General features: G+C 40.5%; 1 protein-coding gene across 2 annotated transcripts in view; it reads right to left on the bottom strand.

Annotated features, from left to right (window-relative positions):
- The window catches only part of SLC12A1 (solute carrier family 12 member 1), a 49,918-nt gene extending 41,004 nt beyond the window's left edge, over nucleotides 1–8,914 (bottom strand). Inside the window, exons 1-4 of one of the 2 annotated variants that reach the window (XM_063142726.1) lie at nucleotides 8,504–8,914; nucleotides 7,774–7,908; nucleotides 6,971–7,046; nucleotides 378–473 (exon numbers count right to left, since the gene is read on the bottom strand). In XM_063142726.1, coding sequence (XP_062998796.1) covers nucleotides 378–473; nucleotides 6,971–7,046; nucleotides 7,774–7,908; nucleotides 8,504–8,914 — 718 coding nt within the window. The remainder of the gene's footprint in view (nucleotides 1–377; nucleotides 474–6,970; nucleotides 7,047–7,773; nucleotides 7,909–8,503) is intronic. The other variant, XM_063142727.1, reaches the window with a different exon arrangement.
- Between the last annotated feature and the right edge of the window lie 9,356 nt (nucleotides 8,915–18,270).

Genomic DNA, 18,270 nt, shown 5'->3' with positions numbered 1-18,270 from the left:
GAGGTTCTTCATATCCATTCCATCCAATTAGGAAATACAACCTGCAATGTTCTCAATGTAATTTTTTTAATTAAAGAGGAAAAAACGAAAGTATCTCCAAGAAAAAGTTGATTCTATTCTTCCATCAGTCTGTGACCTTCATGAACTGAACTGAACTGAACTGGACTTTGTGATTCAAGAAGGTTATGAATCAATGATAGATTATTGATACTGTTGATTGTGTGACTCACCTTCTGGTTTCTTTGGTTCTACTGCCCATTGTGATATTATTTAGGATGAGGAACCCTTGACTTGTTCGATAGTAAGACAATACATGGGAAACTTTTTTTTTAACATTGAGAGAATTGGGGAGGGGAAAACACCCTAAAGATTTTTACCTCCACGGACAAAACCATTAGTTGCTATTGCAGAAGTTGATAAGCCAGTAATGGAGGTGACCATGGTGGCAAGGAGGATTATGATAACTCCAAGACCTGTCAGCAATGAAAAGATGAACAATGTAACTTGTGATCCATAACTCACCAAAAGTAGCATTTTAAACTAGACTCTGTTTTCTATTGGCAAAACCTCTTCGCCACTGCTGATACATGAATCCCTGCTCACTCGCTCTCTTTCCCTCTCCCACACATTTTATCTGTGTTATATACAGGCTATATAAGCCATTTGGGGGTAGAGATCAGGTCCCCTTGATGTTTTATTTAGCACCTGGTTATATAGCTATATTGGTTAAATAACTATATTGTAATAGAAAGGAACAGCAGCAATAGAAGCTGAAGTATTTGTATCTGTACTGGTTCTCATTCATCTCATGGTCCTCTCATTTCTTTATTACCTATCCTAGGGGTGGGGGGAACATGTATTCCTCCAGATGTTGTTGGCCTCCAATTCACAGCAACCAGCATAGACAGGGATAATGGGAGTTGTAGTCCAGCAACATCTGGAGGGCAATAGGCTCCCCACTCCTTTTCATTAGTTGACTCCACCATCAACATTTAGATCATAAGCTGCATGGGGTTCTTGCTTATCTCTCTATGTGCAGCCCCACCTCCAACATTCGTGGACAGCCACGGACAGGCATAATGTTTGAATAGGATGTGAGTGCATAAAGTCCAATGCATGTAAGCCCAAATAGTCTCAACATCTGCCCCGTCCCGCCCCATACACACAATCTGGGAATTGACCAAGTGATTTCAGCCTATGTATGTTGGATTTTTCATGGGAGCAACATATTCCATACATAGATGTCTTGGAGCAGTGGTTCCCAATTAGCTAAGCACTGCAGACCCCTTGTTTTTCAAGTGCCAAGCCATGGACACCCTACTTTTGAAAATTTTGTTATCTCTATGGTAGTTACCGGTGTGAAGCAATTTTTTGGAGAAAATAAGGGGTAGCCCCTAATAAGCAAAGGATTTTAAGTATACTTTAAAAAGGGCCATAAATTTGTGATATTACCAAGCAAAAATGACAATGATTTAGTTAGGAATATAAAGATGAATTTAATTTTACTAGCGTCTAGTTTACAATTGAACAAATTGTGACATGTCTAGCAGCTACTAAACCTAAATGTGATGGGAGAAATCATGCCTCTTTTTGTCCCAAGCAATCCCTTCCACATTCAGTTCAATATTTCCTACTTTTAATTTCAAATCTGGATCAACATCGAGCCGATTTCTGTGCTTGTTCTTCATATAACAAAATGTCGAAAATGTTTGTTCACAAAGATATGTGGAACAAAAGGGAACTAGATGTTTCAAAGCTTTTTCACCTAACTTCTTATAATCAGGAAAAACCTTCACCCAGAATTGGTCCAATCATTCTTTGAAAAATGATTTCAATGAACCATCACAAGTCACGTCAACAAGTGCATCTCGCTCTTCCGCAGATAGAGTTGTTAGTTGTACATTGGGTACATTCAAAAGGATTCCTTCTCCATGAGTTTTCAGGATTAGGTGCAGGGAAGTAATCTCTGAAGCTAGTCGCTAAATCACGCAGGTGCTTTCACACATGATGTCACCCTCGAAGCAAACAGAGTGCAGGAGACGGCGTATTTTCTTTTATTAAAATGCAGACCTTGCAGAGCTAATAGGTGAATGGTGCCACGGACCTCCTGGGTGGGTTACGTGGACCCCCTGGGGTCCGTGGACCACCAATTGGGAACCACTTTCTTGGAGTATTTGCGGCAGGACAAATGCACTTGAGGGCGAGACACCAGAGGGCAATTTTGCTCCACCACCATGCATAGGGCGAAGGTAGGAGAGACTATCATCTGAAGTCTGATGACTAACAAAACGATAACTTCAGAATTAAATGTGAAAAAACAGAGCCATTGTAAGTGCTCTCGTTACAAACTAATGCCGAGCTCTGATTAAAGTTTAAATTAAAACCCCAGTTGTAAGGGCATTAAATAACATTAAAATGAATGACTCTTGCCCATGGCTATTTTCATACCTCGGAACAAAGTAGTGCTTCTTGATGATAGCAATAAGTTACTCAACTGCCCTTAAAAAAAGAAACTAATTTTGCATGAAACCCCAGAGCAAAGTCTTGGCAAAGTTAAGGTGCGGAGTTTTCATGGCAAGGCATATACTTATATGTGCTTCCAGCTGCCTGGGCTCATTTGGTATGCATCATAAAATCGGCAAGCACCCTTTGGTCTGGCACAGAGCCAGGTGCAAACATGTAAGGCTGCGTAGATCACGGGCAAAACTTCTCAGCTCTCCTCCCGTTATCTAAGCAAGTTTCCTGCCTATCTGTTCTTTCCCTATAGCAAAAATTCTTTTTAAAGCTTCCAACTCTAATTACACAGAAAATTTCCAAAGCATCCAGAGACAAATCCAGAAAATCCTTCTTTCAACAAAAAGTCCTTGAAGCTTCATCTGGACAGCCTGGCTGCTGAGCTGAACGAGATAGGCTTTTGGTCTGATCCAGCATGACTCTTCTTACGGTCTTATGTTCATCCTGAATAAGAGATGTTTGAGGCTAGAATGGAGGCTTTAGAAAACTGGACTGGGCTTGCGCCTTGATCTCTGTCCTATCCATCAAGAATAGGGAGTTTTGAATTTAAGGGATCTCTGCATAGGTTTTTTTTTTTGTCGGGGAGCAGAGAGTGTGTCAAACTAAATAGTAATAGGCCATATGATCTCTGTGCATATCAGTTCACATCTGAATTGCAGGCTGACTGAAAAAAGACAGCGAGGAAAAACCTCCATCTTCTGTTTTACTTTTTTCATTTTATCCTTTTACCTGTGTGTTATGGCATTGAATCAGGAGACTAATTTGTGGAAATCCTCTTATAATGTGAGGTTCCATTTATACTATCATTAGGCATAATCATGTAACTGACAGCCGATGTTCATGCTCAGAAAATGTGATTACAGGTTTTGGGAAATTCTAGCATGGATTCAAATTCTTCCGATGCCTAGGCAAACCTTCTACTCCCTGTATGAAACAATGGATATGTGTGCTGTTCCAATTGGTGGGTTTACATTGCCATGTTTTTGCTTGTCTTACCCTGAAGACAATTCATTTTAACCCAGAGTACTTAGCACCTAATTGCTCATCTAGGAACAACTGAACTACACGTTGCCTAGAGAAAAACAGAGGTCACATGAGTGAAATATAGAACTTTATCACACCAGGGTTATACTGTGCAATCACTGCGAATTACATGCAAAGGACTCCGAAGTTTTCCAGCTTATAATCTGCTTTGACTGTGAAGTACTCCCATGTATCCTGCTTTAATTGTGCCTCAAAGTCAAAAGACCTGACCTATTTTGCTACCTGTTTAGGAGCGAATCATGTGTTGTTTTCCGAGCGGCCACTGGGGGCGCAGGAGGAGGAGTTGATATGTTTAAACTACCAATTAAACAAATGCTTACATCTGCGTAAGTTTTAAAGATAAAGACATCAAAATTGGCACTGCAATAGATATTAAGGAGAGCTTTAAGCATACCAAATTCGAATCGGATTGGGTCATCTGTTGATTTTTAATGATTTTTTACATTTCCCCCCCTTAAACCCTTTTCCTGGTATGCAAAGGATATTAGGAGCGCTGCCGTCCGGGCTGTGATTTAGCTAACAACAACAGCAATGACAGCTTTACGCTACAGGGGATAATTTGAGGGAAACAGGTACATGGGATGAGGGCCATAGTAGTATGTATATGCCCTAAGGTATCAAATATAAATAAATAAATAATAATAATAAGAGCGTTTAGTTGAAGCCTTCATTTTAGTTGAAGCCTTCATTGTATCCATTATTTTACATTTATTTATTTTAAATATTTTTAAGCCGCCTTTTAAGGTACAGAATCAAACCATGTTAAATTAGATATCAAAGCGAGGTTTAAAATGGACTCAGGGGCAGCCCGACCATTGGGCAGAGTGAGGCAATCACCTCAGGTGGCAGACGCTAGGAGTAAGCAGTTAGCGCCTCCTAGCTGTTCCTTCTGTTGGGTGATATAGCATTATATGCCAGACAATTTCCTTTGTGCCTCCTAAAGTGGCCTGCTGCCTTAGGTGCGGATGTAAACCAGTCCAGCTGGCTTCTGTACATGGAGGAGGGAATGCCATTTTATCCTTTGATTCAGGCAGCAAAATGTTTTGGGTCAGACTTGTATTCTCAATGATTTTGAGATGATCGTGCAGGTGTGTGTGTGTGAAAGAGAGAGAGAGAGAGAGAGAGAATTTTGGAAGTCTATGGACCTATGCATCACGATTCTTTCATTTGCTGAATGTGAAATCAGTTGTTAGTGACAGGAGACGTGGTAAGAATCACACTGTATCAATGCCTCATACTATTTTTTATGATCGGTTGCACAATAAACTGGTGCAGATCCTCTCTAAAATGTCTCTATATTGATTGTAGTTCTGGAATACCAGATTTTCTGTTCAGTCCATTAAACACTTTAGTACTACTTCAGCTATACCTTTTTAGCAATGTTTTACAAGTTGTCTCGTAGAAATTAATTATACAAAAAGGCATAGCGTGACCTTGCATTGCATCATTGCATAAAGAAGCAGACCCTACTAAAATAATTATAATCTGGTTCTTGCATTAGCGTTTCTGCATTAGGAGCTCAGTTCCATTGTACTTCCTGCAAATGCAGTTCAAAGAGTGCTTTGAATTCAGTAAAAGATGCTATTATTTTAAAGTAAAAATAAGACACATTAAATGCATAAATGCATTTAACATTGTCTAGTTTGGCCCTCTGTTGTGCATAACACTTGTTTAAACTGGTTGGAACAGGTCTGTTTCCTTGGGTACATGCTCTCAGCAGGTTAGTACATGGCAGGGACCAAGCACTTTAATTGCTCATAGTTATACTGGTAAAGTCTACTTGGAGTAGACTTTAATTTCAATTTTGCTTTTCCCCACAAAGGAAATTGTGTTCAAGGTGGCTTGTTGATTTTCCTTTTAATGCAAATATGCCGGCATGGAATTATAATGTAGACCAGTGGATTTAGAACTACGTATCTTCAGGGTAACTGCTATCTGCTACAGGAATCTCTGATAAACTTTCAAGGAATCCCACTGATATAACCTATTTCTCACAAAGAGCATATGATGTAATAAGTCTGTTTCTGGACTGTGTGTGTTTGTTAGGGATGTACAGATTTTGTAAAAACCCGTATGGTTCATGGATTGTCAGGTGATTTTTGTTCCATTGTCCAATCATTGACAAAATTGGCTTTTTCCAATTTCCCGAATTTGCGCAAATTACATTTGTGAACATGTGCAAATCCCCTCAACATGAGCATTTTCGTGATTTAACCTTTTGGGGAAATGTGTGTTTTGGCCAGTGTTTTTTGAGAGCCAGTGTGACTAGAGTGTTGGGCTGGGAGTCAGATCTGGGTTCTAGTCCCCACTCAGCCATGGAAGCTCAATGGGTGACTTTGGGCCAGTTGCAGATTCTCAGCACAACCTACCTCACAGGGTTGTTGTTGTGAGGATAAAAATGGAGAGGAGGAGGATTATTATGTATGCCGCCTTGGGTTCCTTGGAGGAAAAAACACAGGATATAAATGTAATTCCTCCTCTTCCTCCTCCTCACATAGAAAACTAGATGTGAATGAGAATGGTTCTAGTTTATCCTAGCCTTTTTCCTGACGTGCTACTTTTCCATATGCCGGGATTTAAGCATTCAGCTATATAATCTCCTACCTGCAATTTGGAACGGTATAGTTTAGAAATAGGCTGATCTCCTCCATCTGCTGTTTGTGAGAACTACTAGGTTAAACATGTGGTTAAATGTATTGCTGAGTCATGTCACACTGTAAGGCACATAATTTTCATTTATCTACAGTGCTTGCCACCAGCACTGTATTGAATTTTTGATGGATGAGAGCTACTTTGGGAGAGACAGTTCCCCCCCCCCTTTTGCTCTGGAAAGCAAGATTAAAATATAGTGAATAAACCCTTCTCCATAATCTGATAGTTTGCACATCCAATTACTAGTCCTGATCAATCTCATAATTTCCAAGGTATCCTCATGTCTCCCCCCCAAAATATCAGTCTTCACAACACAATGTTGAATTTCAGAGAACAGCAGCTTTTACCCTTCTACCCTTAGCCTTTTTCTGAAATACAACATCAAGACAAGAATTTTCTTCTGGAAATCTCTTTCACACATTTCTTTTATATGTACGTATGTGTGTGTACATATACATTTGTCCAAAGGCTAGTATCCAGGACTCTTTGACTCCAATGGCAATGAAGCACACACGTGTGTGTGCTGGATTTTGGCAATGCTAAGTGGAAATTTAATGAAGGCGTGGAAAATTCCGTTATTGGTGGTGTTGCCTTTGCCTTTAGATATAACCAAAATAAAAGAAGCACACAGCACTCTGGAAAGCATGAGTGTGTACCAAATGCTAATTCATACTTCAGTTTAAAGATTAATCATGTTTCTAGAAAGTTCCCCTGTTTCTCCCTCATACAGGAAAAAATATTTTTTTAAAAAAATGCATACCAATTCCAGCTTGACCTATAATCCAGGACAGACGAATGAACAGCATCACACCCCAGATATTCAACATGCACCTCACCTAAACATTAAACAAAGAAAACTGCCTCACCATGTCATTGCTGAATGCAAGCAATTATCACTTTTAAATGCAATAAATGATTTTAAAGACTACTATCAGGTTGAATAAAAGGTATAATAAAGTCACAAAGCCATATCAGTATAAAATAAAAGTGGCCACAATGATATAAAATAATAACCTAAAGATAACAGAGGGTAGTATCCAACTGTGTGACTCCATTAGTACAAATGACATTGTGCTAGAGTGGAAACTAGCTTCTGAACTGTGCACAAGAAGAGAATCCAATCAGAGTTATGTTTGTGCAAACGTGGTTGCACAAGCAGTTGCGCATTGTGTTTGCACAATCGGCTGCATAACCAGTTGTGCATAACTCTTGCGCAACCCATTGTGCAAACTATTGTACAACTGGTTGTGCATTCCGCTTGCACGACAGAAAGGTTCAGCAGAGATCTGCTAGTGCTATTTGACTTTGCAGAATGACAGTGTTGGATACTGCCTCTGAAGGAACTATAATTACATTGATATTTTAAACCCCTAAATGTGTTTTTTTTTAAATAAAAATAAAAGTGTAATACTAATCCAAATCACACCATCTCCATCAAAAACAGCCACATGATTTTCTTTTAAAATTTCACTATGTTTAGTGTACAGAGTTTAGACTTTTAAATTGAGGGAGCAGAATATGATCATATGTACATGAACCATCAGCAATTTATATTTTGCTTACCAGGACACCCTTCATCCATCCAAATTTCACAAAGCCTCCTTTGGTTTCTTCTTCCTTGTTGGATTCAGTTTCTTCTCCTCCATTGCTCTCTGCTTTGGTGAATTTGTCAACTGAACCAGAAGTCACTGCAATGTTCTAAACAATGACATTTTGCATATCAAAAAAGCAGAGCTGGGATTCCACAGGAACGCAGAGACCTGCACATTGTGGTATTCCCTGTTCACATGGCATGCAACACACCTCTGCGAAGGCATGGCAAGAAGTTATAAGGATTTCCCCTTTGTCTATTATGTATGACGCTTGTCCCATCTCTTTCAATGGAACTACTCTACTTTGGACTAACATTAGATGCTACCCTATGTTCCCCAGATGGTCATGCCCACTTCCCCTGACTCACCCACCTTCCTCCTAACTCTTGATCATTTGTTGGTTTTCTGGCTGTTGTGCAGTTTTTCCCCCATTCTGAAAGGTTGAAATGCCTCTTCTAAGGCTTCGTTATTGGCAGTAAGAGCCTTAAGCTTAAATAACCTGGATTTTTAATTTTCGGGCCCCCACTCCTTTTGCCTTTCATCCAGCCCACCATTAGACTGCAGCCTCCAAGAATTTCTCTGAAATCGGATTCAGCCCTTAGCCTGAAAAACGCTCCCGACCCCTGCTCTATAGGTTATGTTACCAGTAACTGGCAAAAACAACAACAGAGAAGACTTTCCTTTCCTTTTCTTTGGCATACCTTTGCCAACTGTTCATGAATGTCCATCAGACTCGGTCTGCTCATTTTGACCCCACTGATGCTGCCAGGGTTGCGGTAATAATCAATGTTAGGTACGGCATCTATCGTATTATGACCAAACGTTTTCAGATAATATGTGTTGTTCTGGGTATCGTAGGGGTGAAAGCTTCCATCTGCTTTAGCGGGATCCCCATTTTGAAAGAAATTGTCATATCCTTCTCGATTCCCAGGCCTGAAACTGACTCGGAGTCTGTTGTTGGCATCATTGGCAAAAGAGGTCTCTTCATAACCTTGTGAGTCGGCATCTCCCTGGGACTGTACGGTATTGTCATGGTTTTCATTAATGACATTGACTTGAAATCTATTGGGACTTGGATCCAAAAATACGTTTTGAGAATTATTCATAGACATATTTGCAGGCGATAGGTGATCTTGCTGCTCCTGTGTTGTCAGATCTTCACTAGACAACTGTTGTGTTGCTTGGATGATCCTGTTGCCTCATTCAGTAACGGTTTCCATGTCCTTGCTTAAGCAGTCATCTTAAAGCGATGCTGTGTAATTCTGTCATCAAACACAGAAAATAAGTGCCATATTTAAGTAGCTAATTTCTTTCCAAACATTAATCCTGGTGTCTTACCATTATTATTATTTTAAAAAGTATGCATGTGTCAGGTTTTAACACAAGAAGAACTATACTGGATCAAACCAACAGTCTATCTGTCATTCTGTTCACACAGTAGCCTTGGAGCTGCCTATGGGAAACCCACATCTAGGACATGAGTGCAATGGCACCCTCCCACCCATGTTCCCCAGCAACTGGTGTACATTGGCATAGTGCCTCTGATACTGGAGGTAGCATGTAGCCATCAGGGCTAATAGCCATTGATAGCCTTCTCCTCCATAAATTTGCTTAACTCCCCCCCTTTTAAAGCCATCCAAATTGGTGGCCTTCACTATGTCTTGTGGTAGCACTGAAACTATGCGCTGTGTGAAGAAAATCTTCCTTTGCCTCTCCTAAATTTCCTACTAATCAGTTTCACAGGATAACCCTAGGTTCTTCAATAAACAGTTATTAGAGTGTTTTACAAAAGTCAAAAATAGGGGGGAAATAGAACAACACATCAGCAAAATCATTATTAAAAAGCAAGTTAAGAGCACCAGTAAAAATCCATGATGAAAACCCTTTTAGATAGTAAATATCTGGGGCATAGTCTGAGTATGTATGGCATAGTCCTGTTTCGCACATCAGAAGAAAGCACCATGGGGTTTCCATTGCAGTGGCCTTTTTTTTAGTATTCAGTGGTGTTCTGTAGCTTCTTGTTAAGTGTGAACCCGAAGAGGGTGGATTGTTGGGATAGTTGACAAGCTATCAACCCTAAAACATCCCATGGGTTCTAGGTGGCTTGTCAACCGCCCCAAGTACCTACTCTTCCAAGTTCACACAGAAAGAGAAGCTGCAAGAGAGAGTGCTTGGATTGGCAATTTGCTGCCTGCAGGCACCATAACACACTGTAGCTAATAAGCCGTGGTGGGCTGTGGTGATTGTGCAAGCCAGGTGGCTGATGCTAAACAGGTCGGAGGCTGGTCAATGTCTGGGTGGGAGACCATTTGGGAACCCCGGGTATGACACTTTGAGTTTCATGGTAGAAGAAAGGTAAGATCTAAGTCTACTAAATAAATCAATAAAAAAAGAAGGTAGATGAGCCTCCCTGAGGAGAGAGTTCCAGAACAGACAAAGCCCCGCTCATACATCTTAGTAGACATGTATAGGGTTTCACACAGCTTTGGTGTTGTTCCTGGTCCCTTAAAGGTTGCAGTCAATTTTAGGGATGTCGGAGAAATCTCCATGGGATTCAAATGAGTTTGGATAGCAAATTGACTAGGGAGGTACAGATTTTGTTAAATCCATTCTTTCTGTTTTTCGCAGATTATTGGGCATCTCTCATTCCATCGTCCGCTCACTGAGGAATCAGATTTTTTAAAACCAGAATGTAGTTCTACTTGCAGTAATTTGCATCAACACTAATGTGCTAATTCATACATTGACTCAATTTGCTGCCGATTAGCAAGTCAAAACAGGAAGGGAACATAATTTCTGAGAGTGCTGCTATTTTCCTTTTCTCCCCTCTGTCTCATTTACTTGGATACAGTTGCATGGATCAAGATGATTGCAAGACATTAGGGCTGAAATGAAATGTGTTTAATTGGTGGATTAATCAACAGAATCCTTAGTTGATTAATATGTAAAGACCAATTTTAATTCACTAAAGCTCATTGCGGACAGTGACAGTTGGGGAACGAGCATTGGTGAAATTATCACTGTGTTTTCCAGCTTCCAGTGGTTACAGATTTGAATTACAGCAATTATTTTATTTTTAGTTATTACATTTATATCCTGCCTTTTTTCCTCCTTAAGGAACCCAAGGCGGTATACATAATCCTCCTCCTCTCCGTTTTAATTTCACAGCAACAACCCTGTGAGATAGGATGGGCTGAGAGTCTGTGACTGGCCCAAAGTCACCCAGTGAGTTTTCATAGCCAAGTGAGGACTAGAACCCAGATCTCCCAACTCCCAGTCCAACACTTTGGCCACTACATCACACTGGATCTCCCAACTCCCAGTCCAACACTTTGGCCACTACATCACACTGGATCTCTTATCACAAGGCAAAAGATTGTATCACCCATCCAAGCACTGAAAGAAACAGCAACAGGTACAGAAAATTATGAAGAAAAGAGAACCCGGGACCTTCCAAGTATGTCATTGCTCTTCTTAAGGGAAAATAGTTTGAAATCTAGCCATTTGCTGTTTTTGAAACTCGTTGCAAGTCTAAGAGAGTTATCTGTAACTCTCTGAAAAGAACTGAGGAGCAAACTATAGGTTACATGCAAGGGTATGTAGTAACTCTGACATGTTTTTTAAAATGAAAGGTGGCCTTCGGAACATGAGCAAGGGAGTGGTGAGGGAGAGGGTATTTAAGTCATTCACAATTGGCTATTTTTCCACTCAAAATTGTCCCTGCTCTGTGCTTTACCTCTGTGGGGTTCCAGGTGTGTTTTTACCCATGCTTATCTTTGGGAGGAAGCAGTTTAGGCAGCAATTCTGAGTGCAAAAAGGGTGCAGCATTGCCAACCTTCCCCTGCACAAAATCACAATTTCCTGGTGCTACTTTTCATTAAAACGAGATCTGCTGTCTGACACACTTTTGTGCGTGTGTGTAATGTGGGGTGCTTCCAGTCGGAGAGGTTCTAGTGCTAACCATTAGAAAGCGTTGTGCAGCTGCTCTGTCCTTTTCTACTTAACAGATTTTCTGTGGTTAAAATCATAAACAAAACTAGGAGGGTCTGCAGGAAAACACAGGAGGGTGACGTTGTCATTTCGACCCCCTATAAAATGCTGCAAACCAGGCCGGCTGATGGTGTGATAAAAGCTGTGGAGTTTGCTTTTGTCTCTTAAAGTACAGCACTCATCTAGGCCATAGCTAGACCTAAGGTTTATCCCTGGATCGTCCAGGGGTCAAACCTGTTCACCTAGGTGACACACAGGAGATTCAGTGCTCAGGCAGGGGCGAACCCTGGATGATCCCAGGATAAACCTTAGGTCTAGCTGTGGCCCTAGTGTGGGAAATTATTGTGCTGAGATGCCCACTGTAGAAAAAATAGGGTATGCTATATGGTAAAGTACATCTGTGGGTGGGTAGTACAGATATCTTTAAATCTGGCAAATTATGCAATTAACCATTGCCGTTAGTCAGTGGGGAAAAACCAGAAGGAGATAAAGACTTTTACATCTACTTTTTCTCCCCTTTAAGCTAGTTCAGTTTACAAGTGCCGCTGGGGGAAGGGAAAGACTCAAATTTCCTCTGCAATATTTACTTCTTCCTAGATTTCACTTGTCCAAAAATTTGTGTTCAACTAACCTGACCCAGCACTGGATGGATATGAAGTCAAGGGCGGTATAGATTGCACTAAATCAACAGAAAGTATATCATTGAACTCAATCTCTGAAAATGGCAACTACATCATCCTTGATTCATTCATGTTACATTTATTGTTGGGATTCTGTTTCTTAGGAGAAAATACGGATTGACTCTTGTCCATAAAAAGGTTTTCAATTTGTTATGGACAAACTGCTTTCAAAATATGAACAGTCCATTATGAATAAGTTCTATCCCTATTGGGAATGAAATAACAATAATAAAAATATCTTACCTCTTAGAAATGATAGTAGGGGGACGTTGAAATGTATTTTCAGGCATCAATCTAGTTTGATCGATTGTCTTTAAGAATATTCAAACAATGTATGAAATAAACTAGCACTATCCGAGGTAGCTTGAGCTCCCACCTGCCCCACGGTTAAAAAGAACAGCTGATTGCTTCTTATTTTTTGATGTACGTTGGTGTCCCTTCCCACATACCTCTCTGGCTGGGTCCTTCCTTCTGTATAAAATTCCAAGAAATCCAGCCAATGCCAGAATTCAAAGCAGAACCTCTGATACTTCTAGCCATATTTTCAGAGGAACATTTCCACTTGTTAAATATTAGCTAGTAATGAGCCCATTAATTCTTGGACGGAAGGAGTCAGATTTGGCACCCAACTCTCGTTAAAAGTCAATGGATTTAGTGAAAGTAATTTAGGTGCTCTTCAAGATTGTGACCTCTGCTCCTGAGTTTATAAACTAGGGTTGCAACCATAAATGTACTTGCATAAGTGTGAACAGGACTGTTGCAGGCTATATTCCCAGGAAGTCATGTGCTACTAAAATAACTATGATGCAGCAACATTTAAAAGTTCTTGCATATTCATGATTTTTTATTTTGCCCTTGAAGCTCAAAAAGGTCATTCTGTCACTTTATTCTCCAGATGCAATCTGACAAATGTTAGTTGCGAGTAAGATGCACCTTTTCTCAATAAAAATGAACTATTGTAGATTATTGTTGTTATTTATTTATTTATTTATTTATTTATCTATGTATTTTTAAATTTCATTTCTGTACTGCCCGATACCTGAAGCTCTCTGGACAGTTCACAAAATTTACAAATCACAAATAAACAAGTAATTAACACATAATATAAAATCTTTAACATACAATATTTCAAAACAAACAGGTAAAACAGAGCTTTTCTGCAGGAGGCATTTATTGTGCACTCATGATTCCTTACTCACATTGTTTATGTCTTCTTTAGATGACATTGTGATCCTCTAGTTTTGCTTCTGTTTTTTCAGAGCACTTTCATGGGGTGTTTTTAGAGCAAGGAAAATAGGGTATTATTTCTCAAAGCGCTATTTCTGCTGGTGTACATGTGCTATTCCACTATAGCACAGCTCCACCTAGAGGTTATGTAGTGGAAAAACAGGAAAGGAAAAACTCTTTGTGTAGAGTTGGGATCTCAATTCTGCGATGAAATCGAAAGTAGATAGTGTTGTAGAAAAACTCACAGTTACAGCAAGACACTGGACCTGATAAAAACAACTGACATAAATGCCCTTTCATATGCCATCAGTTGTTCCTACTAGATCATGGGTGCAGAGTTGGGCCAGAAGACATCAGTGGGTGTGGCTATGCGCATAGACATCAGTGGGTGTGGTTGCATCTACTGATGTCATCAGCCCCCCTTGCCCATTTTCACTTTCTCTGTGCTTAGGAAAAGGCACACGAAGGAATAGTCAGCTGGAGCTGGGAAGATAATCCACACCTCCCATTACCACCCGAGCCCCCTGCTACCTGCATCCCTGCTGTTATGTCTGATTCCAGTTGGAAGGGGGAGCGATGTACAGAGGGATTTACAGATCAGAGATAATAGTGAGAATTCCTCCGGGGGGTGGGCAGATGCTCCAGGGGTGAAGCTTGGTGGCTAAGCCCTGCCTCCTAGAGGAACCCAGGGAAGCTCAGCAGGCTGGATTGAATAGCCTGGATTGGGCCCAAGGGCTGGGTTTTTTGCACAAGATTAACCCATACACTATGCTCAACATCTAAAGCTTCCTTCTGGCAGCCTCATCAGAGGGAAGCTCGGAGGGCGGCGACAGGAGAGAAGGCCTTCTCGGTGGTGGCTCCCCAGTTATGGAATGATCCCCCTGATGAGGCTCACCCTTGCCAACATTGCTATCTTTTCAGTGCCAGGTTGAAACTACCCTTCTCTCAGGCATTTGGCAGCATGCAATGAGCTTAAACTAATTCTTGAATAGTATTGGCTGATAGTTTAACAAATTATTTTAGATATATGTTGTCTGTGGTTTTATATAAATGTCTTTCTTTTTGTATTCTGTTTGATGTGTTTTTAATGTTTTTTTAATTTTTGTAAACCACCCAGAGAACTACAGTTATGGGCGGAACTATATGGAACTAACATACAAAATGTATTTGTGAACATTATTTGCAAAAAATAGTATAACGAAAACATCTACAAACACATGTATATTAGGAGAAATGCACGTGAAAATAAATGCTTTTTTTGTGATGACTTAAAACAACAACATGAAGTTCAGTTTAGAAACTGAGAGAAACTGAAATTGACTTATTTATCCATTATTGCAAACTCTGTGGACATGATCCGGGAACTTTTTGGAATCTTCTGTCTCGTAGAACTGCACTCCAGCTTCTAAACTGATAAAACATTTGATATAAAAAAAGAAAAGAAACTAGTTAATGACCATTATCTGGTCATAATGGAGAGTGGTTTTATTTATTTATTCATTCATTATTGCATTTATATCCCACCTTTTTTCCTCCAAGGAACCCAAGGCGGCGTACATAATCCTCCTCTCCATTTCATCCTCACAACAACAACCCTGTGAGGTAGGTTGGGCTGAGAGTCTGTGACTGGCCCAAAGTCACCCAGTGGGTTTCCATGGCTGAGTGGGGACTAGAACCCGGATCTCCCGACTCCCAGTCCAACACTCTATCCACTACGCCACACTGACATTTATTTTTATAAGATGCCTATAAACCAGGTTCTCTAGGTGTCATATGATTATTTAAAATTAAAATGATAGTGCAATAAGATAGAAATAAAGATCTAAAAATGCAACAATACAAACCAACATGATGAAAATATAACTTGATTTTTACTTTACTTTTATACTGTTAGTTTTACTCTCCCCTGTGCCTGTTTGGTGCATTCCCTTCCCTTTCTTATTGTTTTATTATGATTTTATTAGAATGTAAGCCTATGTGGCAGGGTTTTGCTATTTTATTGTTTTACTCTGTACAGCACCATGTACACTGATGGTGCTATATAAATAAATAAATAAATAATAATAATAGAGCCAACCCAATAAAATATGTTTTAAAAAATGAGGAGTTAAAGCCAGCCAAGAAATAAAACGAGTTAAACCACCAATGTGTAATAGGGATTAAAATAGAAAAGAATTGGTATCTGGTTGCCCAATATCAAAGAAGATACCTTAGAACAAAATACAGAAAGAAGCTAATAAATTATTAGCTGGTTGAGCATCTGTCTATCCCGTGAAGGAAAAGGATAGAGAGGCTGGGACTTTTTAGTTAAAGAAAGACAACTGAAATGGGATACAGTCAGGAATTAAAACATTATGCATGGCATGGAGACAGTGAACAGAAACAGATGCTAAAACCTTGGAGGTCGTCCAACTGAACCATTGGCAAGGATTGGCGTAGCTTCAAAGCAAACAAAAGGAAGCATTTCTATGATTTCAAAGATCCTTAAGTTACTGGCTGGGTTCACACAACACGATAACCAAGAGTACGGTTGAGTGTGGGTTGTCATTCAACCATGGGGTGCTGTTGCTGAATTGTGGGTTGTTGTGTTGTGTAAACCCAGCTGTGATAACAAACCATGGTCTGTTAACCATGAACAACTCACAAAGAGAACTCATGAGGCCGGCTCGCATGATCAAACAGCCCAACGTGGCTTATTTAAGTCACTGTGGATTGCAGAGTGGGTGGGTGGCCATTTTGAATATTGAGAACAAACCCAGGCAGAGGGTGGACACAGGATGGATGGTTTACACACTGCCTGTGTCAACCGAATAGCCTACAGAATCACAGACAGTGTCTGAACGTGGAGTTTAGCCCAGATCTTGCAAGAGGCCATACGACTCTCTTAAATGTCACACAGTTCTGTCTCACCAAGGTCTCAGGCAAGGATCCCTGCTACTTGAGATCATCCTTTGAGAAGAAATGGTAGCGTTAGAACCTGGGACCTTCTATGTGTGCAGCTCATATGTTGTGCTCCTGATCTCTCCACCCTACTGCTAACTTAGTGCATTGTTCCACAGGATCCATATTTCCTGCAGCATCTGAACCTGGTCCTCTCTTTGGACTCTGGCTTTATGTTCTTCTTAGCGTTTCCCTTGAAAATCTAGTGTGCTCTGAGTGGCATTTCATTAGCCGACAAACCCACAATTCCCTTGGTTGTCATCTGTCTAGATTATAAGGCAAATGACACTTTATGAAATTATAGAGATGAATGAACGAACTGTCCTTGCTTTATCTCAGCGCCTCTGTGTGCGCATCTCTAACGAGAGTGACAATGCCGAGATGAAGTGTCGAGTCCAACGTTTCTTAAAATGGAATCAAACAACTGTCAAATATTGTCACTCTGGCTCTCGCCGTATGAGCGGAGAGGTGACCTTGAGGCACAATTTATGACTCCCTTTTCTTTGTACCTTCTTAGAGCTTTTCCACATAGACTTCATTGGGACAGAACAAATCCAAGTGCTCTTCACAAGGAATGGTGGCCCCAGATTTGCTCCTCCTAGATATCTGTAGGAGAAATAATATGGTGCATAAATGCAGAATACATAGGATCGTGTGGCAGTTAATTGTTGGATGGTTGGAGGCTGCTATAGTTTGCTCCCCCCCACCCCTGGGTTGCTGCTTACTTTATTCATAGGTTCCTGTGATTTGGAGTCAACCCCAGGTAAACACAGGATCAGTAGGCAACAACTGCTTCTCATACTTGCAGAAATTAAGTAAAATCCAGAATTAACGCTGCTAGCCAGTGACTTGGGCAAAGGCGTGATGTGAACCTTACATGATCTGGCTGAGATTTTGAGAGCATACATTCTTTTTCTTTTATATTGATGTCTCCACCTTCCCTGCCCCACCTCCCTGCCCTCCCCACATTGTTCATATTTGGTCCCCTAACAATTGGCCTTCGGTGTAGAGTATGGGAATGAGTGTGGGAAGAAGTAACAGGCAACCGCTGGGGTGGGTGGGGGGAATAGCCTCCCAGGCCCTGGAAAAGCTGTGGAACGTGCATGGCTTGAAATCCCGATGAAGAATCAACAGACTGGAGCAATGTTTCCAATACAGCAAATGTCAGCATCCCACCTTCTTAGCTTTGTAAGCTGGATTCTTTCTTATTTATTTATTTATTTATTTATTTATTTATTTATTTATTACATTCTTATACAGTTCAGATATACATTGCCCCAAAAAGCGGACAAAAGAGAACACAGATTTGCGTAACATTTGCGTGTGCTAATTGATAGGTAAAAATGTGCCTTTGGAAGTAATTTGGAAGAGCCAGTGTGGTGTAGTGGTTAGACTGATGGACCAGGACTCAGGAAATCGGAGTTCTAGTCCCCATTCAGCCATGGAAGCTCATTGGGTGACTTTGGGCCAGTCGCAGACTCTCAGTGCAACCTACTTCATAGGGTTGTTGTGAGGATAAAATACAAAGGAGGAGGATTTTGTACACCACCTTGGGTTCCTTGAGGAGGAAAAAAGGCAGGATGCAAATGTAATAAATAAATAAACAAACAGAAATACAATACAGTCTCCAT

The sequence above is a fragment of the Elgaria multicarinata genome, chromosome 16, assembly GCF_023053635.1.
Source record: "Elgaria multicarinata webbii isolate HBS135686 ecotype San Diego chromosome 16, rElgMul1.1.pri, whole genome shotgun sequence".
Lineage (NCBI taxonomy): Eukaryota > Metazoa > Chordata > Lepidosauria > Squamata > Anguidae > Elgaria > Elgaria multicarinata.
This window is presented reverse-complemented; position numbering and strand designations above follow the sequence as displayed.